Raw genomic sequence first — 24,873 nt, forward strand, 5'->3', positions numbered from 1 at the left:
TTTACTGAGTACATTGGATCGATTGTACTCCTACTACACTTCTACTCTTCTTGTGGAGATTCAAGCATTGGTCCCAGCGGAGTCCCGAAAAGTGCTTAGTTTGGATACTTTGGAGACTCAAGGTAGTACTGCATATCTGTTCGCAGGCCTTGAAGTCATCTTGCTATATCTCTATTATTGTTCACTTATTTTAGACAGTATTGTATTTATTTTAGATTTGTATTTAGAACTCTTTAGAGCTCATGTATTTAGTGATACTGGTCTTGGAAAGTTGATTAGATAATTGTATTGGTTTTAGACTTGTTAAGTAATTCGGAGATTTTACTCTTTATTTATGATATTATGTTGTTAAATATTTAGTTTTTTTTTCTTTTATCGTTAAGTATTGGCTTGCCTAGCAAATGAAGTTAGACACTATCACGACCTCTTAGTTGGGATTTTGGATCGTGATAATGATTTTTTTTTATAGAAAATAAGGGGAAAAAATATTCTCCCTTATTCTCCCCCAACATCAATCCCGTCACCTGCTCTGTCGAAATTGCCGCCGAACAAGGTAAATAATTTTTTTTTTTTGGTCGGAAAGAAATACTTATATTGAAAGATTAAAACGTTACATTAGTACAGGGAGCAGGATACCTTGCAGGCATGTTAGTATCTAAACTAGTACTATTATAAGCTACTACAAGTGCCCCTGCATGGGGTGCATTACTAGACATAACATTAGTGTTACAAACGGGAAACAAAGCAGGGGTAAGTTGGTTGTTCTTGTTAACAAGCCTCATGTGTATTGTTCCCGCTAGATCTTGTTGATAGAAAGTTGCGGCAAAAGGTGGTGGTGTGACAAAAGAGATGCAACTATTGCTAATTGATTGCTTGGCTCCATATTTAGCTAGACTATCCATAACACTATTTTGCTCCCTGTAGATATGTTGTAGAGAAGGCCTACCCAGCTGTTGAAGCAATAACCTGCAGTCATTTAAACTGTTAGTGTACATTCACGCTGAATTTTCTTTACTGAAGTTTGAGAAACCTATCAAAACCCTATGACAAAAGTAACAAATTCCTTTAAGAGATTATGAGTATATATATATACACACACACACATTCGTCACGCTCATGAAGAAAAAAGGGAAAAGAAAATTCACTCCTTCTCATGGCCTGGTCTGGTCAACCCCCAGATTCGATCATAATAAAAGTTTCATTTCCCTTTCTTCTTTTTCACTTTATGTTTACCACCTTGCTGGACTAGAAAAAAGAAGCTTCCGAGTATTTCATAATGCATTTTTATATTATGATTTTAGAGGTTTTGACGAGCCGTATCTCTATCAAAACACCTCCGGCAAAAGAAAAGCTAGAACTTAATTCTGTAATTTAGTTATTTAAATGAACCCTCATTTCTGAATCTCATCAAATTGGAAACCCCCCCCCCCCCGGAAAAAAGATCAACACTCTAATTTGGATGATTCTGTGACGAACCTACTCTCTTAATACACTCTTCTTGTCCCCTGCAAATACAACATTCGGAAGTCACTATCAGGTTCTAGCTTCTTCACAAGCACTAGAAGCCTTGGCGGCAGTGGACACCAAACGGGTGTCAACCGACACCTATTCGTCAGAAAATTACACTGTATAGCTCGGTAATTTTTTTTAAAATATGTATATATACTATATAATGACACACCTTGACTTCTTGGTGAGTTTATTTCTTTATATTTTGACTCCCCTTAATGAAAATTCTGACTCTGCCGCTGCTTGGCAAATCCAGAATATTACTTTTATGGGTTTTAGATTTCGACTCCAACCCCTGAATCCATCACCTTATTTGAGTTATGAGTTCATACCTCAATTTTTTCAGTAATTTTAATAAATTTTATACTGAAAATTTAGGTTTAGGATAAAAAGTCATGGGTTCAATTGAACCCATGACTAATATATTGGATTCGCCCTGGTTGATATGTCATTACAATGGCGTTATTTTGAAATCCGAGCACCTTCACCACCAAGCCCACAGCGACGCTTTCTCTCCTTTCAATGTTTGCTGCCTGATGAACAACTCAATCAGAGCCTTCAGTTTTTTGAAGTTTTGAAACATAATAGGACGATCGAGTAAGTGGCCATAAAATGAAATATGAAATAAATAAGGTCCTGAATGATGAAAATCGAATGCATAGCAGTTGAAAATTAGTTTCTAAAACAGACAATTCGCGTAGATGATTTATTTTATTTCGAAAATGGACTTCTAAAAAATGTCTCCACATTGTTTTCAAATACCAAAGTTCTTTCAGAAAACCGCTAAAATAAAAACTACTGATATCCAAAGGGGACCAAAATGAACCACGGCACTTTTGCACCTTGACCACCAAAGATTCACCTTTTTCATTTTTCTTTCCCCAATACCGTAAATTGATCATCTTGTTCAGGAGCACAGGCAGTGGGTAAAGCACATTGAGATTCTTCTGTTCAATTTCAACACAACCTGAAAACCTTACCCCAGCATGAACAAATCTCTCTTAGAAAGTCTCAGATCACATTGCTCACTGAAAACAAGAAAAGGCCAAGCTATCCATTTCACACCAGAAAAAGGACAACACCACCAGCTCAGCAACAGCTCATGAATAGTTCTTGGAGTCGACCAACAGTTAGCATGTGGAGAGAGCTGACACTGGCGAGTTAATCTTTATACAACTAACTTCAAGCAGCTTCGAAGAACATTCATTCGCCTTGCATCGGACATGCCCGGGAGGGGGGGGGGTGTCCATCAACTAGGGGAAATACGCCGAGATTGCAAGTTCATAATCCCCATATAAAGTAGGGCATGATACATTTAGGTGTTATTGTTTAGAAGTTAGCCGGCTATATATATACTTTCTACTGCTTCTATTACTGATAAGAAGAGATCCATTTTTGTTTCAAACATGGTGGACAATATCGTTATGACTGAAGACATAAGTTGGTTAATAAAGATATGAAAAATCTATTTTATTTTATTTCTCTTGATGTTCAATTTGAAAAATATTATCTGAATGAGCCTGCTAATCCTCATCCCAAGCTTTTCCCTGAGAAATCTCAATGCTAGCAAGTTTATCAAAATTGTTGATACATAATCTCACCCACCAACTATATGACAGCAAAATTTCGTGTTCCCTGACTAGCTGACTGTATTCACCAACCAAGGTGAAGGAAACATGCAACTTAACGATCCTGCAAAAGAAAAATACAAAAAGGTGCATTTTATTTCTCCACTACAATTGACATGACAGATAAATTAAAATTTAAAAGGTAGAAATTGCCTGCTGAGATACTTGCTGTCATATGAAATATACGGAAAGTATCAGCATGTTAAACAATTACAGGTGCTAACTATGCATTCCGGGTCTGAATTCCAGATTACAGTAATTTTACTGTAGGGAACATCAGATCTGGAGACAAATTATCAGGCATAGTAAGAATCACACTAAGATAAACTTTACGTAGCATCCTACTACAGAATCGTGAAAAACTTACTAATTAACAATACTCGTGTTACCTGAAGACTAAATTTTAGTTCCTTGACAGAGTACTTTCAATATCCAAAGAAAAGACTTAAAAACATAATGGGCATTTGATCTACAGAGAATGGAATAAACAACATTATCAATTCTATCACCAAATGCAAAGTAATTCTTCTAAGGCAACAAAACTCCTGGGAATTAATCCAACTGAAGTCATACTAAAATAGATTGTTGAACCTAGACAAATGCATGGGGAGCCATCCTAACAGAAAAGAACCTCTGGAGGGAAATCTACATTAGGTAGAGCCATCCTAACAAACAAAGAACCTAAGGAGGACAATCAACATTGGTTTGAGCTTTGTGCACAAGCAAGCATGAGAATTGGTCTAATACTTCACAGCACTATTGCATACATGTTGTAGTGCATGGTGAGTAACAATGTTCAGAGTCTACTGGGTGATACTAGAGCGTGTAAGAGAGTGGTGCTTGGGTTGAAACTCAGAAAGAGCATGGGAAGTAAATCCTCTTGTGCCCATGTACACCATATGGAAAGAGAAGAACATGAGAGTGCTTCAAAGAGTAGAATTTTGCATTGTAAACATAAGCACAGTATTTTTGGCTTTGTAGACTTTTTTGGAGAACTTTTGACTAGATTCTCTTTGTAGAGAATCATGTTCTTTTTTAAGTTACTCTACTTTTGCATACATGTGAAGATGAACCTTGGACTTAACCCAATCCCAGAAGCTAGCTCATGAGGGAACGATTGCTAAGGCCATAAAAGACAATTTAACGGTATGTCCTCTTTTGAGACCACTGTTAATGTTTTGTCACTGTTTTAAGTTTTGGGGAGGGTTACCCAAAACTATGTAAGGAGACTATTACCCACTACAACATGTTTGTTTCATGAGATCATGTTACGAATCAAAAATGCTTGTTTCTCCAAGCCATTTTAGGGTTTCTCTCTCTAGGTTTCTTCATCTTCTTAGCTCACTTTTCTGCTACACTTGCTCATCAATCTTCTTTGATTCACATCCTTGGGACCAACTGCCTTTCCCTGATCAAGGTCATGAAATTCCTAATAAGGAGGCCCAGAAGACCTCTAAAATCTGAAGGCATTGGTTCTGTGTTACACTATGAGCCCCATAACAGCCAACAAACCCTTACCCCTTTGTGATGATTTTCAACCTGCGAGTAGTTCCCATCACTTCAAGAAATAAATATTTCTCTCAACTAATTTAACCCTAAAATCCTTTTTCACATGTTGGTGGAAAAGTCCTCCAACGGTCACTAATAATAAACCCGTGGCATGGAAAAAAAAGAAGATGAAATTTGCATGGTCCATAAGAAGTCGGGTTTCATAAATTGTCAAAAACAAGAATTTTGGGAATTAAACAAGAATACTGTATTGGGTTCAGATGAGATAAATAATTGCAGAGTACCTTCGATGAAGGTGCAACAAGTGCACGGATGTACACTCAGATGCCACTACACTTTGCTGTATAATCTCCAAATAAACTACTTCTGATAAATGTTCTGCACTCCAACGTTAAAATAATATTGCAATTAACAACTCCACGTGAGAGATCTCCCTTGCCATCTAAGCAAATGAAAGAGACCAAACACTTAATCACCATTTTGGGCTGCCGGGTTTCTACCTTTAATCAGCTGCTTCAAACAGGAGAGAGACATTTAAACCAGCAAGTTTTTAAAAGCAAGACCTACTTGTCGAGGTAAAAGTTTAGAAATAGGAACTAACAAATGGTGCATCTTGTATGGAAAATGCAATGATCCCACTGAGCAGGAAAAAGTATAAAAATCCAAAGCCAGAAGGTTAGCAGAAACAACCTTGTAAAAGTACTTCCTCCGCAGCTTGATGGCAGTCCGTACACACCTCTTGACCCGAATCTTTAACATATTGTCATTGAATATCTGACACACGTTCAACATATAATTATCAGTACAATTACTATGGCACATGAAACAATTAGTAACCATGTAACTCCAACAAATTCATAATTTTCGTGCGATACGCACGTGTTATAGCTTATAAGCACTTGTAAGCCAGGTAAATACACACACACACACAGAGAGGGAGGGGGAGGGAGGAAGGTGCCACAAAATAATTCAAGAACAACTTCCACATCAGATAGCAGTAGCACCAAGGTAAAAATGAGGAAGCATCTGAAAAACCAGTCAAAATGAAATATAATCAACCACCATATTCTGAAAAAGATAATAAGTTGAACACTTATCTTCATGAAGTGAGATAAAGTCAAAGGTCCTTCAGCATGTTAATATAGTAAATTCATAAATTGGTTGCTAGGACAAACATTCTTTAAAATATAAAGAGCATGGTAGACACAAAAATAATCTGGCATCCTTAAAATTCTATTAGCCCTTCAGCAGCAAAAATGGACCTAGATACTAACTTCAGAGTATTATTTTTAAAGTTCCTTTCGACAACACTAGGACCTAAATAACACTAAGCAACGGTTGTAGTGAAGTAATCGCTGATCACAAATTTATACAGTATAGGTATATCACATCATGCTCTGTGTACAACAAAATGCAAAATTTAGGAGGTTACTAGCAGTAATGCCAAAACCTGATGCTTTAGCATAATAACTAGCTAGCATGTGTTGGAAACACGATGAAGGAAGCAATTAAGGGTATTAATAGCTAAACTATAACAATCAAGTAAAATGAAAAACAAGGAAACAGATAAAGAGAAATAAGCAAATGTTGTGATCTGTAGTAGTATATTAGTAGAAAAATAAGCAACATTATGTAGAGTTGACAATCTGATCACTTCACATTACATTTGAATTAGAAACATACACAAAGCAAATAAAAATGAAAAAAAGGCAGAATCACACAATTGTAAGCATCAAAAACGATCAGTATGCAGAACAGTAGATGTTAAGTTTGATACACCTGCCTTTATCAGATCATCAATTGAGCGGGTTTCTTTGAGGATCTTCTGGTGATTCATGAATAGAATAGCTGCTACACAAAAAACTGGTAATTCATCAATACTACTCCTTGCTGACGAGACCATATTAAAACTGGGCATGCCATTATTTTTGGACCAGATATTCCTAGTCAATCCACAAAATGGACGAGCTAAGGAGAGCTTCATCCCATTGTTTTCAGAGATGGTACGCTCTCCACTTCCATGTTTAGGGGGCGAATCATCCTTTGAGTCGTTATTGTTATTCTCAACAATTTCTTCTCCTGATTCTGCCTCAGATTCCTTTGGAATCTGAATGACCAATATTTCAGGGCAGTTCTCCCCTAGATGAAAAGCAATTGATTCATCAAAATCCGCAGCCCACATCATCTGCAAGATGCAAATTAGGTAAGCAGATAAATAACAACTTAAAACACCTAATGAAATTGAAGAGAAAGCATACTTGTGACTATATGGAACAAAAATCCATGTTGCTCGGATTCTCCAAATGCTGGTGGATGCGTGTCGGATCCTCCAAATGTGGTGCAATTTTTTGGAGCATCCGACACGGGGTACAACATCTTTTTTGAAGAGCCCGGGCAACATAGACCAAAACTATCCATATTAAATATCAACAATATTGCATGACAATCATGTTGAATGGACTCTTAGTCAATTAATATCTCTGAAATTTACTGTCTCTCTTTGATATTTCTTTCTTTCCTTTTCCTCTCTACAAGTGCGCACAATTATATGTTCTTGATGGGTGTAAAATGGAGGATGCTACATCCAGGATAAACAAGTGGCAATAAATGGTAGAGAGCTTGAAGGGTGATACACTCATACCCCTGCAATGTTGGAGGCTAAAACTTAGCTGATTAAGTGATGCCACAGTACTTTTCCTACTAATGAAGGTGCTTTCTTATTAGGGCATGACATCTTTTTTGTTGCAACAAACATTCCAGTTCTCGATAAAACGAGAAACACAAACCTCCCACATACAAAGAACCTCGTTAAAAGATAATTCTCGGCGGAAGAGCACCAACAGCATCCGGAAGGCGAAATGAAGGCTTTCAGCACCTATGCTTGACAAATGAGAAAACATTTGTCGATCTGTAAATTCGACAATATGCCATAGAGCTTGCAACTGCTTCATGACACCAGTTGGCCCTTCCATCTGAAAGTTCTCACGCTGAAAAGAAAGAAACACTAAATAAAGTCACAAGCACAAAAAAGAAAGGAATTACAATGATAAACTAAAGTGTGAAATAACACACGAAATCAATGTTCATGTACAGACCATTCTCCGTAGAAGCATCTCAAAGCACCAGAAAGCATCAGCATTATCCTCAAACAGAACAACAAAAGGAGACAAGAGATCACTCATTCCTAGAAGGAAAAAATATCATGTAAGAGGACAGAAGAAAATAAAGGAATTTCTTCAGAGCTTTGAATTGATATAGCAAAAAAAGAACTTTGGCCATAGGAAAAGGAACAACCTTGGCAATATCCCGTTGCAGGATCAACCCATGCATAAACAGCCAGGATATCTGACATTCTAGCCAAATTTTTTGTATCCTCATAGAATTCAAGATGGCTATCAGTTCTGACTACATCAACAACTAAAAGCAAAAAGGAAACTCTGTTCCAATATCACTAATTTGCAGGTAAAAGAAATTAAAAAAATTGTAGGAAAGAGGTGATCAATAATTCTGAACTCACCTATCTGATGTAATGTCCAGAGCCATTCCGACACTCTTTCGTCACTGAAACCACCTCTTGGAGATGTTCTAGCATTCATATTTGGAGTGTCTGGTGCGTCAGATATTATGAGTCTGTTAAAAATCTCTGTCTTGTGTTCCTGGAATTCTCCAGACCACGACGCTGAATCCGGCCCACTAGGATGAACCCTCACAATTTCAGAGTTCAGGGAACGAGATACGCCATATGATGAGGAAACATTTGCTTCTATGACAATATCTGCATTATTATTTATTCTGAAGCTGTGCATCTTGTCCTCTCCAAATTTCAATTCACGCCTTGCCAAAATTCTCTTATCATATGACCTAGGACCTTTCTTATTTTTGCTACTCATTTCAAATAAATCTGTAACAGGTAAAGGAGGAAAATCAAAATAGTTGTCATTTACAAATTCTGATTGACATGCTTCACCCCCAAGTTCGGTGGATCTGCGGTCATATGGACCCAAAGTAGGCACAGAACAAAAAGAGTCCAATGCTGCCTTATCTGTGCTTCCCCTTGCACTTATAAGGTCACAAGAATCACTAGAGCTTTCCCTTTGATGTGCATGTGAAGTGTCTATACAATTATTATCAAAATCACTGTAACTGTCTAAATTGTCAGTATTAACATTAGAAGCTTGACTGCACTTGATATCCGCTTCTCTTCTACGGTCATCTTTAGTACTTGTTCTCATATCCATGACCTTGGACCCAACAACATAGGCAAGGGAACCAGTTCCTACACTGGAATGCATTGCTTGGCACTGCTTTATGAGGTCTCTGTAACGTTCCCTGAGGAGACACTATTATTGATTTAGTATGGATATACAAAAATCATATCTCAAAGTTTGTTAATTGCAAAAGTTAGGACATCTCTTATAGGGCTTTTTGCTTATGCAGGTGGCACACTTTCTATCACAAAGAAAACTACCCCTCCTTTAACACCCAAAAAAAAAAAGGAATCAAAATCATTTCCAGACCTAGAAAGTACCATGCACAATGGCAATGGAGAATAAAGCTAAGACAATTTGGCGCGTCTGATATAACAAGCAAGAGTCTGAATCTTTCTACAAGGCAGTGAAAGGCTTAATTCACATCTCACGTGAATAAATAACTGCAATGGATATCCAAATGCTAAAAGTGAGGACAGAAAAATTGAGGGGGGATTTGAGGGGTTTCTACAAGCAAACAGATGAGGCATTAAAATGTTGGGAATGAAGCAGATTTATGGGTTATAGGGAGAACTTTCAATACAACAGATTCCCCCTGGAAGATGTCAGTCATTCTCCAAGACGATGAAGGAATTTTTTACTTATCAATTGCCACCAATTTGTTGACCTCCTTCTGTCAATCGACATGTCAATCTAGATCATGACACACTTGGCTTCTTAACTCAACAGGGTACAAGAGAAGATGTTTCTGATGCTCCCAAATGTTATTCAAGTTCCTCTTCTTCAGCTAGCATCAGATACACCAACTTGTTTGATTGTATTGTTCAAACTCGAAAACATGTGGTTCAAGCCCCAAACTTTCAAGAGCTATAGTGGAATTCATAGCAAATAAGCTGAAGGTATCACAAAATGATTTAAGACGGTGGAATAGAGAGTGTTAACAGGGGATGAAACGGACCAAAAATCATATGGAAGAAAGTTGTCACAGAAAACCTAAAATTCTCAGATTACATGCAGACTAGCGGAGAACATAAAAAACGGAAGGAAAACATCCACATAAGCAATGCCAATTTGTTGGAATTGAGGCTTCAATATGATTACATTAGCTCAGTGCTTGCTAGGGTAGTCCTTTTTAATTGGTTTAGAGATGTGTATGTCACTAGAAATTGTAACGAACCTCGAACTTAGAAAGAATGCAAGTTATGGAACACTAGGATGACATGGGTCTAAGATGGAGTGATGAAGATAATGAGGATTCATATAGTTGACCCCAACTAGTTGGGGATTCAAACATAGTTACTTTCTTTCTGTAAGAGAAGTGTTCAAAATGATGGAAATAAAAAGAGAGAACTGAACAATCAAAAAAATAAAATTGCTGGAACTACTGAATGAACTTGGGGAATTAGAGAGCAAAGAGGGGAAAGGGGGTCTAACCGAGGAAGATAAAATGAGAAGGGGGGAGCTAATAGGGGATTTAGCTTATGCTAATTTCAAAGGAGATTAGTTGTTCGAAAAGATCAATGGTGTCAAGGTAGGTGATTGCAACAAAAATTCTTCCATTGATTAGCTAACACTAGAAAGAGGAAAAATTTCTGAATGCCACATATGGAGGTAAAGTATAAGAAGTGAGAGAGATAATTTAGGGATCTTATACAAAATTGTAATAAAAAAGTTATATGACACAAAGACCAAAGCTAGATAGAGGAGCTAGTAACATTGGGTGGGAGTGGGGAGAGATGAGGCTGTGATTGAAGAGGAAGATTAAAGTAACCCATATTGGTTGAGGGAATGGTTGTTATCTCCTTATACGATTTTAATTCTATCACATGAGCTAACTTTTGGGATTGAACTAGTTCAAGAGTCATCTTCAAAATACGATATTAGAATCAAACTCATCCATATTCTTGTTTACCCAATATTTGTCCCCCATGTTATATTGTCTGCACACCAGATGACCCGTCTTGGACGTGCATGGGTGTTAAGTGTCCCATATTAGTTGAGGGAATGTGTTGCTGTCTTCTTATATGATTTTCAGCAATTCTCACCTCATAAGCTAGCGTTTGGGGTTGAGTTAGGTCTAAGCTCTATCCTCGTAACCAAGATAAAATTCTTATAGGAAGATTAAGAGGCAATCAGCAATAGTGCTGGTATAAAGGCAGATACGGCACCGTATCTGGATGACCTCATAATGGTGTTCTTTCATCGCTGCTGGTAGGGGGAGTATATGGTTTGATTTGACTTGATCATTTTTTTCCTAAAAATCTACCAAAGCAACTATGTCAGTTTGCTAAATCTATAAACTAAATCAGACCAGCATAAAATTGGATCTTTAGGTAATTTTTTCGAATTTTTCAATTTTTTAATCATGTGAATATTAGGAGTATGTCAACGTGAAATTAAAATGCTTGTCCTACTTAGTATTTAGTTGAACTAAAGAATTTAATATCCATTACAAATAATTTAAATAAAAATTTTAAATAATACATGTTATTTTCCTTTGGAGACCAAATTATCTAAAAGAAAGAAAAAAAGACATTTTCTTTATCCACCTTATATAGGTCACTAAAAATTTCAATATTTCAATGTAGATGGTTCAACCCAAATCATTTGCAACACAAATACTTTTTCTCCTGCATAAAAACGCATGTTATACCCATCTTAAAAGAAAAATCATGATGGACTCGCCCCAAATTTAACACAAACAACAAGTTACTACTTATAATATATGGTTAAATTAGGTTACCGAACTTTAATAATTGTTTTAATGGTTGCTTAGTTTGCATGCGTATACCTTTTTTTGTGCAACACATTTTCAATGGAATATAGCAGTAACTGGAAGGCAAATACCTTCTAGCAGTCCTCAGCTTCTTTCGATACTTAGCAGAGCTGCCCAAAGCATAACACCCCAAGAGAAATTCCCAAACTTCTGGCCTTATGGATGGATCCACACCCTACCATGCAAGAAAGATTTTTTCCATTACAGCATAGATACACTCATTATTTCATGTATATACAAATTGTCAAAAATTAATACTTTTCTTTTGACAAATTAATCTCTTTTAAACAACCACCTTAAAGAGCCCTGGAGCAGAACTTAACAAAAGTGTGTTTGCAGGTGAAACTCAATGTCAATGTACGTTATACATAATCTGTCACCATCTCACTCTACTTCTCTGAGTATTCCAGAAGCTGCCTAATAGGATATTTCAGCTATGTTTTTCAGGAGGATGGTCATATGGGTTATGCTCCTCCTGATTAGTATCAACACAGAGGTTAACTCTCCTTTTCTTCTTTTCTTAATAGGTTTCTCCCTTAATGCTCGTTATTCCCAAGAAAGGGAGATGTTCTGATGGAGCTTTCATGTCTCAAAATGTTGAGACGGAACATTACAAATACATCTCAGTTGTGTCCGGATCAATTTGAGCGAACCTCGACTAACCCACCATGCAGCATGTTCAGCACATAAACATTATATATATATAATGTAGGGACATTTCCCCATGACATGGCGTATCTCTTTAACAAGGAATACTATTTATCTATATATATATATATAGATAATGTAGGGACATTTCCCCATGACGTGGCGTATCTCTTTAACAAGGAATACTATTTATCTTTTTTGTCATTTTTTTGCTTTTTATTATTTTTCAATAATTTAAATAAATAAAGACAACAAACAGTTGTGGGGGCAATCAAGAGTTGCAACGGATGATTAAACGAACCATTTCTTAGAGAATTTAAGTCAATTAATGTCCAATTATCCTTAAACGCCGGTGAAAGTGGACGATTAACTATTCGGTTCATTCTGATATTTTCCATCTCTATAAAGAAGCTTCATATCTTCTATTTGGCTGCATATTCTGTCCATTATTTTTCTGTTTCTCTTTGTAATTTACTTTTAACTTCTTTACAAAGTTAAACTTATTTTCCAGGCACTAAATCTTAGGCAAAAGGTCGAGCACCATGAAAGCACGGTGAAGAATATTACTGGTATTATCAAGTTATTCGTTCCATTAATTTGTTTTTTAAAATGATATTTTATTCTGTTTTAAGCAATTTGGAGTGTTTACTGTATGTGTCACTCGTCAGGTCTATTTGTCGTCTTTTTCTCTATGTTCTGTTTATGAATTATGTTTATTCTCTTCCTTTGGTTTTTCATTTCCAGTGTATCATTTTGCCTTACTTAAATGACAAATTATTCTTTGTAAACTTGCAGACTTCTTTTGAGAATAACAACGAGATTGAAGAACTCAGTTTTTGGTAAAATATTGGTAAAATCACTTCTGGTAATCATGTTAATTCATGTGTTCCTTTCATCTTTGTGCTGGAAGCCAAAGCAACCTGTAGGCCTTTACTCTTAATTTATCAGTATATTAAACAATGTAGATTATGGTATAAGACACACAACACGGTATACAGTGCATTGATTTATTCACTTTCTTGACCCCAAGTTATCTTTGAACTGAAATACTTTTTCCCGAAACTTTTGATACTTTTAACATGAAAAAGACACTCAAAACAATATAATAATGTAAGATACAGATAGAGAAATCAGAAAGAAAACATATTTGAAAATTTGAGTGTATCACTGAAATGATATTGGTTACCGAACACATACTGTGACAATATTTAGTCTTGAGTTCTGTTGTATTTTCCATTGTGAATAATTGCTCTCTTTTATTTGTCTATTCAAGCAGAAAATACATATTCCTTTTCAAATTTATGTTGTATAAATTATTCGTTGTACAAATTTGCAAGATGATTCCAGATTACAATGCTTCCTCCATTTATATAACTTCTGGGTCTTCCTACCATACCAACTTTTGGTATTATTATTAGAAAAATATCAGTTGATCAGAACATTATTTCATTATTTAAACTAATTTGTTAGTTTGAACTTTTGGGTTGTTAAAGCAGCTTGGTTGAGAAAAAAACTAATACCTTAATTATGCGTCTAATTATGAGCTCGGGAATTAAAGCCAATGAAGATGAGTGAATTTTCAAACAAATGGAGGGCGGGATAAACTCATTTGATTACGGGTTGAATTCAAAATTTTGCGTGGTAGTTTGATTATGTGTTCATTATATAATATAGTGATAATATAAATTATTATAAAATATTAAAACTATATAGTATCGGATAAGAAAATAAAAAGAACAAAAGTGAAGGGAAAGAGGCGAGTATAGTTTCTTTCATTTCAGTTACGCGGTAACCTCTTTCCCTACCAAAGATGGAAAAAAGTATAGAATGTATAGAATGTAGAATGATTACCTCTATTTATACAGAACAAAAGATGGTAATTTGTTCAATTCAACAGAACCAATTACCTCTTATTATATAGAATGTACAGAATGATTAGCTTTTAACACTTCTCTTCTTCTTCAATTTTTTCCTTTCTATTTTTAAAGACAATCTAATACTATGAAATGCAGTTCATCTAAGATATATTTGATTTTATTAATAAATACAATAAGTGATCAAAAGGTCAGTTTCCTGTGGGATTCGACTCCGGACTCTAAAGCGAATTATATTTGCAACGATTGTTTAGTCCTTGTTACAGTCATAGTTGGGCATGATCAAGGTGTCTTCTCCAAATGATCAAAATCAACCACTATATGAGGTTACATGGACCCAAGATATGTTCATTTTATTTACTCCAAATCTTTGGATGTTGCACTATCAGTCTCACTCGTCAAGTTTTTTACAAAAACGACATGACTAGATTAAAATTAACTGTGATATTTATTTATCTTTCTCCTTAATTATAAATAAAGTATTTATATTAGTTTAGAGATAACCTTAAAAAAAGGGCAAACCGATACACTAAGCTCCCGCTATGCGCGGTGTCCGGGGAAGGGCCGAACCACAAGGATCTATTGTACGTAGTCTTACCCTGCATTTTTGCTAGAGACTTTCCACGGCTCGAACCCGTGACCTCCTGGTCACATGACAGCAACTTTACCAGTTACGCCAAGGCTCCCCCTCAAGTTTAGAGCTAACTTTATTTTTTTAAATTAGAGCTAGGATTTAAACTAGTGCTATATTTTTAGATGGACTTCTAGAACTTTTAAGAGTTCTAACTTGTTCAAAACTCACTATCATATAAATAGATTATGTACGGTTTTTGGAAAAGTCTTCAATAATAATGAAAACTGATGAATTGATTTGACATTAAAATCACTCTCCATTCTCGGTATTTCTTTCGGTCTAACCCTCTTTCTTTCTTTCTTTCTCTCTATTTCCTTTCTCCCTCTTTCTCTCTTCTCTCTCCTCGTCTTTCTTTCTCCCGTTCTTCATTATCTTCTCTCTCTCTTTTTTTTTGGATAATGGTGTTATATGTGCCTAATACAAAAACCTCAACTAATGCACCACTCCCACTAGCACATGCATCGATTATTCTGGCAACTAAGGTTTAGCCAGATGATAAAGCTTTTCATGGTGTTGTCTCTGTTGGAATCTGAATCTTTAGTTCCCTAGGTTGTTACGACATCTCTCTGACTGCTAGACCGTTCCCTTGGAGGGGGCTTTTCCTTTCTTTTTCTCTTCCCCTTGCCTTTCTCCCTTCTCACTTTCTTGGGGGTACATCACAACGAAAAACAGTATGCATCGGTGAAATAAAAACTGAAATGCTAGAAATATTTCCTTGTGAATTCTTATAATTTCTCTGAAAATTACCTCAGCACTTATTAACGCAGATCCGATTTGTGTGCTAACAAAATCAATGTACAAAAGGCTTGAACAAAAACAGAAACGTTACTACAAAATAGAAGTCTTACCCCCAATATGATCAATTTCAGCACTTTTCGAAAACCATGTACCTTCCCATCCTTATCAAAGGTAGCCTGCCACCTGGTAGGCGTAAGCATTTTGCTCATCTACATCATCAAAAAACACAAGGAAAGTGTTTCCAGCATGAATGTTGAGTTTATCATTATCAAAAGCACAAGGAAAAGTCTACAGCATAAAAGTTGAGTTTACAAAGCAAAAATTCCTATTTAGTTATTCACAAAAAAAAAAAAAAAAAAACAGAAAAAAAAAACAGAAAAAAAAAACAGAAAAAAAAAAAAAACAGCTCACCTACGACAAAAATATTGTATTCCTAGATACTTTCTCTTAAGAAATCACAATAGTTTCTGGACAGCTAACATTAGCATTCATAATATCCTTATCACCATCATTAGCAAGCAAGAAATAAACATGAATTCTCCAACTTAAGTAAACAGACACAAAAGCAAAAGTGTCTCTCGAATTCTTCCTAATGCAGCTTCATTACATTAAATGGGTGAGCCACTAGAGATAAGCTTTATTCATATATGTTCAAAAGGCCCTTTACTTCTTCTTAGAAATCAAGCAAACAAATAGTGTTGCAAGTGGCAAAACGGCCAATTCAGGAAATTCTCCTGCTGACCAAAACTTTATGTGGATTTACAGCTTCATTGAAGGTATCTTAGCACTAGAAGATTGATGGTTTCTCCAATTAAATCCTTTGAATAGTGTCTGGATGATAAATCTTGCACAGTCAATAACCAACCAGAGCAGAATATGGACTCCCAGCTGATGTTGTGAATCTTCTGGGTAAGAGGTATGTCTCTTTCGTGTCAAGCACCCTCAATAAATAAAGCTAAAACATTAGATTCAATATTATGATGAGAATATAGCTTATGAGATAAAAACATTGTGCATATGATGATAGACCTTATTTGCTTAACTTCAAATATGAGAAAGTGGAAATTTCATCCTAGAAAACGCATCCTATCCTTTTACTAAAGTATCTATATCAAACATTCTACTGATATCATGTTGTTCGATTGTGTTCTTCACTAAGCCGCATTAATGGATTTACTTAGTAACTCTGGGTGTGTTTGGTATAAAGGAAAATGTTTTCCAATTTTCCCATGTTTGGTTGGCTTAAATGTTTTGGAAAACATTTTCCGTATGAATTCATTTTTCTCCAATTGGAGGAAAATGCTTTCCTTATCAAGAGAAGGGAAAACATTTTCCAAAACTCCTTCTCAACCTTCCCCACCTCACCAACCCACCCCACTCTCTCTCCAAAAAAGGCTTTTTTTAAAAAAAAAATCAGTTTTTCCATTACCACCCACCCTACTACCCCTCCACCCAACCCCACCGCAAAAAAAAAATTATTTTTTTTACCTTAATTTTTTTTTTACAATTTTAAATTTCTGTTTTTTCGTTTTTCTGCACCACCCACCCCAAAAAATTACTTTTTCTTTTTTTTTTGTAATTTAAATTTCTGTTTTTCTTTTTTGTTTTACTGCCCCCCCCCCCCCCCCGAAAAAAATATTTTTGAAATATATTTTTCAGTTTTAATTTTTTTATTTATCGGTTTAAAGGTTCAAAATTTTACAAGTTCCAAAATTATGAGTTCAGAGGTTTATGTGTTTGGAAGTTTGGGTTTAGAAATTATAAAGTTTATGGGTTCAAAATTTCGCGATTTTGAAAGTTTAGCGGTTCGAAAGTTTATGAAATTTGTGAGTTCGAAAGGTTGTTGGTTTGAAAGTTTATGGCTTCATGTTTATTATATCTAAATTATTTATGAATACTCTTGAGAAGTCATTTTCCTTAATTTGCGTACCAAACACCGAAAAATGAATAAGATTACTACTTGTTTTCCAAGAAAATATTTTCTTAAAAAACATTTTCCACGAAAAATATTTTCCGTTATACCAAACACACCCTCTATCCGGTATAATTCTGGTCTGGATATTTGATATGGTGGCAAGTATATTGTGGAAACTTTCTTTCTGCTTATCAGTTCAGCATGAAAAGAAAATAAGGTGTTGCCAGAATTTGGGTTTAGACCGATGAACTTCAAACTCGCCTGATTCTACATAACTTATGAGTAAGGAAAAGCATGTTCAACAACAAAAATTCAAAAATCAGTCAAGAGGCTTAAGAAAGGTAAGTGTCATCCCTTGGACATACTGCACAAGAGTGTAGCCCAAAAAAATACAAATTCGTGCGTGTCAGGGCCCAAAGCGAACAATACGTGCCATGGGCCTGGGTCGTGACAAATATGCTATCAGAGCCGAATCTCCCTCATAGTGGGGCAAACCTCAGTGGCCAACTAAGTTTAGGCGAATCTCACATCTTTGAGAAGGTGGTGGGGCAAACCTCAGCGAGGACGCTGAGTCCCAAGAGGGGGGTGAACGTGATACCCATGACGGAGGGCGGACCGATGAGGGCGAGTCAAGTAGGACTTGCAGGCTTCTAGGCTGGCAAGTTTTGAAGAAGGGGCGAACACGTTACCTTAGGCAAATCCCACATCGAAATGGGAGAGGAAAGTAAAGAGCTATGTAAGGCATGAGTTAAGTTCACATGGTACGCGCGCGTTTAGGGCTCAAGGTGGCGTAGCCCAACAAAGACAAATTCGTGCAGGCCCAAAGCGGATAATACGTGCCATGGGCTTGGGTCGTAACATCTTGTCGCCCGTATTTCTTTTATTCATAATTTTATAGAAGCTCCATAGGCAGTAGGTTACGTTATGCTTTTGTCACTCCGATTGAGGTCTCATATGGCATGTATAAATAACTATTTTTGGTTATTTATAACTTTACAAGTTATGATAAGTTTTAATATTCGATGCTTTCCGAAGTCATGCATTAGTTATGTTCATTTAGTAAAGGCAAGTTGGGTTAACCCGGTGTTGTGTCCGTCCCCCAAAGCCGGCGTGTGAATGGTTAACCGGAAACCAGCTAAGAAACCGGGTGCCTTGTCTGTCGTCGGGCATGACAACATGAGTCCCGTTTTTTCCTGTTTTATGTTTAAGAAATGTTATATGTGATTATTAGAGGATATACGAAAGCCTATTTTTCATGCTATGGTAACTGTCATGAAGGGCAGATGGATGACCATGGAAAATTAGACTTTATGACAACTTGCTGTGACATGATGTTGAAGTTAAAGAATAGGTGACTTTTTTTAGAGGGAAGAATAGGCACTTTTTTTGCAACTGTGAGTTTGAAACTAAACTTGGGTTGTCAATTCAGTCAGAAGTTCAACTACGAATGGCATGTCAAACAAATGAAAGAACGGATAGTAATAAAAAAGGGCAGCCCAGTGTACTAAGCTTTCACTATACGTGGGATCCAGGGAAGGGCCGGACTATAAAGGTCGATTATACGCAGCCTTACCCTGCATTTCTGCAAAATGTTGTTTCCACGTTTCGAACCAGTGACCTCCTGGTCACATGACTGTAACTTTATCAGTTACACCAAGGCTCCCCTTCAGTAATCTTATTTATATTTTGCAGATTAATCAGAGTATAATTTTTTTCCATAGGGAACTCTATTTAATTGCTTGCTTTTACTTTCTTTTTGGACTCATCAATGGTATAGATATTTCTGGTAGTCAGATCAAAATGGTGAACTCTTAATACGACTTTTAAACCGATTTTGCTTTTTGCCTTTTATTACTGTCTTAGGAGACATACTTTTGATAAAGCATTTGAGGACTTTTGTGAGGTATGATGTCCTCCTTTGCTAATTAGTTAAATAACATCAACATTCATCATTTTCAGGAACTTGAATATTTTTCTTCTAAATTTTTTTTGTAACTTCATATATTTTTTAATATTATTTATGTGATTTATTAAAATTTTATACTCGCTGATATGGATACAGCACGCCCAAAGACAACTAAGTACGGAACAGAAGGAAACACAGATCAGGGAATGGGTAAAAGGGTCCCAATACCTGCTGACTAATCCTTTCTTCTGCTGAAAATGATGCACATTAAGCAGCAAGAGTACTTTGACTGATTAACAACAGAAATAGAAGTACAGTAGCAGAGGTACAAACTAGTGATCCAACTGGGACTTCACGTAGTCAATCGTTGCATTTTTTAAAGTCCATAGTTGGTCAAGAAGCACAAACCAAAATTCTCAGCAATAGCAAAGGTTACCTCCTCTCGTGTTAGAAAGGTAATAAGCAGGACTGCATATACATCAAGCATAGGTTTATTTCCTACACTAAACATATTCTTTATTCCGTTATTTTTTGGCTTAAGATTAAATAATTTTTTTCGAGAAAGAAGCATTCAAGAGATGCAACAAGCCAACAATACACATCAAACTTTTTTATATTCCAAAAATTTATCATAAATTTACAAAGTAAAGAAGCAAATAGAGTAGAGGAAGAAGAGCAGAAGAAACGAGTTAATACGAAAACTCTATAGGCAATACAGAAAAAGAATCATATAATATCCTTGTAAAACTAAGTGACAACTGATAATTAATAGATGGTAAGAGTAATTAAGGCATTACCTTTATTGATGATTGATGAAGGCAAGGTTCCCCAATATCCCGGACAATGGAACTCACTTTCTGTAAATTCACAGTACCCCCTTTTCCACATTTCCATGGCCTTTCAGCTCCGTCAAAAGACATCACATGTGCGTTCTCCCTCTCTCCCCCTCTCTCTCTCCCTCCTTCTAACCAAGCAGGCAGCAGCTTTACAACTTCTAACTTCTCTGATAAGCAAAAACAAACTAATTAAGAAACACACGTGGTAGAAATGTCAAGCAAGATCATTTAAGTTAGCGATGAGTATTAGCTCCCTCATCCCTGTTCAACAACAAGTTCCTATTATTTGGAGAAAAGTACCAAAATGTGTAACCATTCAAGTCTGCTTTCAGACTTATCATCCAAAGAGTTAATAGGATCCTGAAATAACATTAGAAACAGCCAATTAGCAGTTGCTAGAATTATTGTTACAAATGAAACATTCTAGAGTAACTTATATGACTAAAGGCCTGCAGTTATTCTGGAAATCTTTAAGCAGCGAAAATTATGTAAAACTTCTGAAAGCAGATGCCTTTCAACCAATGACAGCATAACCCAAACGTTCATGAAACTGAAACTAAATGGGCCAAATTAGACCTCTCTATCCAGTCAAAAGTCACTGTGAATGTACGATATATTCTCCTTCTTTGTTTTGTGTTTGTGCGTGTGTGTGTTGGTTGGTGGTGGTGGGTGTTGGGGGGGGGGGGGCTTTGGTGTTTGGAAGAAGATGGCAATATTGTAGACTGTACCATGCAAGGTAACAGGACCTAGTAAACTATGCAGCAACAATCCGCAACCAAAAATGAATATTTGGTGTCTGGAGTACTGTGGCAGCGTAAGACCTGCATTTTAGAAAGAAAGTTTTAGCTCAAATATTCCAACAAGTAATATATATTTCTTTCACTTCAGCTGCAACATAGCTGAGCGTGATATCCGCACACTCTTTCCCTGGACTGTCACCACGGAAAGTGAACTTCAGAACTCAACACAAATCACTTTGTTTAGGCATGTTAGACAGAGAAGATACCACCAAAATCCACCCCTCTTTTGCTTCTCCTCTATCTCATAACCCAACCCAAAACGAAAAGCCCTTCTTATCCTCCATACCTTTTCATTCTCCGATTTCCAGTGATCCCAATTGTCTTAGAGTCTTCCTAAAAGCAAAGGCATCATTTCCCAAAACATAAGCATTTTTCCACGCATCCTATTCTAGGGACACAAGAGGGAACGGCAACCAAGTTCACAGTTTAAAGCACTGATTTCAATTATCATTCAATTCTCCACGAAGGCCTCGAATATCTCCGTTCCTCTCGCCTTCACAGAACCCCACCTTGGTCTGGGATGGACGGAGACGGAGACATGGTCCCTACTTCACCTTTGGACCATAGATGAAAAAATGAAAAACTTGCCCTAGGAATTCAAAGATAATATCAACTACTTAGGAATAAGGAAATCAGTCATGTTGGTATAACTATATATGCTCTCATGCTTAAAGGGAGTCATTTTAATCTTTTACATATTTATATGTCAGTAGAAAAATAGAGAACTTCTAGTATTAGAGAATCCCAAGTTATTGAATATTGGAATGATACAGGTACAAGTGGAGTGAAATGGATAATACAATTCATAACCCACACTAGCTTAAGATGAGGTATAGTTGTTAACACCAATACCAGGATGTACCCCTATGCCATCTACCAAAAATAAGAAAGCTAGGGAGTGGATGGAGACCCAACTTCACCTTTTGGCCATAGATACAAACAAAAACAACTTGCCCTATGAATTTAATTAAATTCTCAAGACCCCATTCCGTATATCTAAACATAAGAAAGATCTCATCCGCAGCCACTTGGTCTGTAGAAGGCCTAGAGTTGTTAACCCCAACTAGCTTAAGATGAGGTATAGTCGTTAACACCAATACCAGGATGTACCCCTATGCCATCTACCAAAAATAAGAAAGCTAGGGAGTGGATGGAGACCCAACTTCACCTTTTGGCCATAGATACAAACAAAAACAACTCGCCCTATGAATTTAATTAAATTCTCAAGACCCCATTCCGTATATCTAAACATAAGAAAGATCTCATCCGCCGCCACTTGTTCTGTAAAAGGCTTAGAGGAGGGGAGGGAGGTAAACTGAAAAACTTTCCCAGTGAAATTTAAAATTAAAGAATTGAACTCTCAAGAATGAATACCAGGATGTTCCTGGATGTCATCCACTATCATAAAATTAAGAAATATCTCCTCCCCAAGCAATTGCATATTTTGGCAAATCATTTTCCCAAATATAATTTACTATCAGTAACATGCCAAAACCTTCATTTTCATATCATGCCACTATCACTCACCTGAAACAAGTTTGATATACACAATGATTTGTCATGCGTGGCTAACCACTCAATAGAGAGAGACAACTTTCCCTTCCAAATCCACTTAGTTCTCAAGTAGCCTTCATATTCCACATTGACAATATTCAATTTTGCCTCTCTGTATTATAAAGTCAATGCCTGATTAGTAAACTCTAATTGAGTTTTCTAATAAAGAAGCTAATCTACAACCCCCCCCCCCAAAAAAAAAAACCCAAGTTGGAACTCAATATGTTTACACATATTTGCTTACTTTACATGGAAAAAAACAAGGGCGAATCCAGAGTGAAAAATGTGGTTCACGTGAACCCGTGGTCCGTTGACTAAAGTCAATATATGATGTATATAATCTGTAAAAAATACTTAAAATTAACTGATGGCACCCATGGTCAAAAAAGGAGAGGTGGTGCACTGGTTTTGGCTGCTTATTCCTAGGAACCAAAGCTCGTGGGATCGAATCCCACTTATGTTTTTTGTTTTAATTTTCTCTTTTAAATCTTCCTTTTCTTTCATTTTCTACTAAGACGCAGCAGCAACATTAGCTCCCAACTTTCCCACACTTGGAACCTTTCAGTTTTCCCCATTCCCAAATATCATCTATTGACTATTCTTCAATCACTATTATAATAATATTTCCTAATCCCAATTTATCCCAAAGGCCAGAAAATGCAAAACCCTAATCCCTATATTGAATATTGTTCTTGTCTCTTGCTCTAAAATCTACGGCATTCAAAGAATCAAAGTACACATTTGTCTCTATTGACTGTTTGTGGCCTTGTGCAATAGCTATTTTCCTTCAAGGTAAGGTCCAATCTTTTTCTAAACTAATCAATATGTTTTTTTTTTATTCCGACTGTGAGATTTTTTTCTCTGTAATATTGAATAAAGGGGATTTTCTTTTGGTTTCAAATTTTGGCCATGTAATTTTGGTCATTTAGCTTTGTTTATCATGATATATTTTTCTCTCTCTTTTTTTGAATTAAAAATAGGAAGTTGCAATGCTCTAGTCGCATTGAAGCTCATAAAAACTGATCTACGTAATAGCATTAATGAATGGTTGTTTAGTTTGCAATATATAGTGTATGGTATTTGCAACTGTAAGTAATAATGCTATTATAGATCGTTTTCAAAAGTATGAAAACTCGTCGAGTACAATTGTAATTGATGATGATTCTTGCGATAATGAATTTACTTTTGCTCGCTAAGTTGATGTGAATGTAAAATTTTATATCATCAAACAAAATATTTATCTTAAAATCAATGGTGCACCCATCCTCCCGAAATCTTAGATCCGCCTCTGGAAAAATAAGCTCCTAAATACCACTTATAACCAACAAATTCAACCAGAAACATTCAGCATATATCTAGCATGTTATTCACGACATGTTATTCAACATCAATTCCCAGATTAAGAGAATTTAGAAGGAACAATTGCTAAAAATCCAATTGCATAGAACTAGAGTATTCAACAAATCTAGCAGAAAATGGGAACATACCTAGGCAAACAAAAAGACAATATATTGAACTAAGCTTACTTGAATTTTTTGCTGGATTATCTATGATGAACTGGAACCTGCCGGAAACCCCCAGAGAATTAACACGTTCAGAGACGACAACTTATATTTCATCAAAAGATTCTTTGGCTGGATTTGTTCTTCTTTTTCTTCTTCTTATTCTTCTTCTTCTACTAATCTCTGTTCCCTTGTATCCGACGTTTGTGTCATGTATTTGGGTCAGTTCACGGTATGTCGTGTTACTGGGCTTTCTGCCAGTCGGGCCTAATTAGATTTTTGAAGTGAAAATAGCGTGGGCTAACCTATTTTTGGACGAATAATGAAAAAAAGTCAGTTTTTGTAAAGTTATTAAGGCATCATTTGTTTTCTTTAAGATTAAGACGTCCGAATCTGAATACACATTTGAATATCAAGATATGCATTAAGATTAAGACATTCGAATCTAAATACACATCTGAATATATTAAGATGTGTATTAAGATCTGAATACTAAAAATTAAGACTGTTTGATTTTTAACATCTGAATGCATAAAATTTATCTTTATTTAAAAAATAATAAACATAAAATTCAAATAAAATACTAACTAATCTAATATTCTATCAATAAAATATATAGTTTTTTAAAATATGATAGTTATTGGTTGTGATGGCTAACAGGTGAATACCGACTAGAGGCGGTGGTTGGTGGTAGTTTTGGTTGATGATGGTGGTTCATGCTAGTAGCTAGTAGTGTTTGGTAGTGGTGGCGATTATGATTGAGGATGGTGGTAGTGGGTGGTGTTAGTTAATCATGGTGGGCGGTGATTTGTGATTGAGGAAGGTGGTGGTAGGTT

General features: G+C 36.1%; 1 protein-coding gene across 10 annotated transcripts; it reads right to left on the bottom strand.

Annotated features, from left to right (window-relative positions):
• Positions 1 to 2,950: 2,950 nt before the first annotated feature.
• On the bottom strand, positions 2,951 to 24,259 carry LOC104213309 (rab GTPase-activating protein 22). 10 transcript variants are annotated; one of them, XM_070150243.1, is made up of 15 exons: positions 24,062 to 24,259; positions 22,509 to 22,647; positions 20,910 to 21,002; positions 20,482 to 20,541; positions 20,143 to 20,348; positions 15,635 to 15,733; positions 11,702 to 11,805; positions 8,164 to 8,975; positions 7,941 to 8,063; positions 7,742 to 7,830; positions 7,433 to 7,633; positions 6,430 to 6,831; positions 5,337 to 5,420; positions 4,931 to 5,209; positions 2,951 to 3,201 (listed from the first exon to the last, which is right to left on the bottom strand). In XM_070150243.1, the coding sequence occupies exons 4-14, from the start codon at positions 20,495 to 20,497 to the stop codon at positions 5,162 to 5,164; spliced, it is 2,184 nt and encodes a 727-aa protein (XP_070006344.1). In that variant the 5' UTR covers positions 20,498 to 20,541; positions 20,910 to 21,002; positions 22,509 to 22,647; positions 24,062 to 24,259; the 3' UTR covers positions 2,951 to 3,201; positions 4,931 to 5,161. The 10 variants fall into 10 exon arrangements, with proteins under 10 accessions (XP_070006344.1, XP_070006343.1, XP_070006346.1 ...); XM_070150242.1 differs by lacking the exon at positions 22,509 to 22,647; XM_070150245.1 differs by lacking the exon at positions 20,910 to 21,002.
• Between the last annotated feature and the right edge of the window lie 614 nt (positions 24,260 to 24,873).

This window comes from Nicotiana sylvestris, chromosome 6, assembly GCF_000393655.2.
Source record: "Nicotiana sylvestris chromosome 6, ASM39365v2, whole genome shotgun sequence".
Lineage (NCBI taxonomy): Eukaryota > Viridiplantae > Streptophyta > Magnoliopsida > Solanales > Solanaceae > Nicotiana > Nicotiana sylvestris.

Bases quoted from the DNA above. Each gene is read 5' to 3' on its own strand.
- LOC104213309 (XM_070150244.1), bottom strand. The intron at 8,064-8,163 runs GTGAGTTCAGAA...TTTTGCTTTTAG, and splicing joins CTGGACATTACATCAGATAG to TTGTTGATGTAGTCAGAACT. The intron at 7,634-7,741 runs GTCTGTACATGA...CTTTCTTTTCAG, and splicing joins AGATGCTTCTACGGAGAATG to CGTGAGAACTTTCAGATGGA.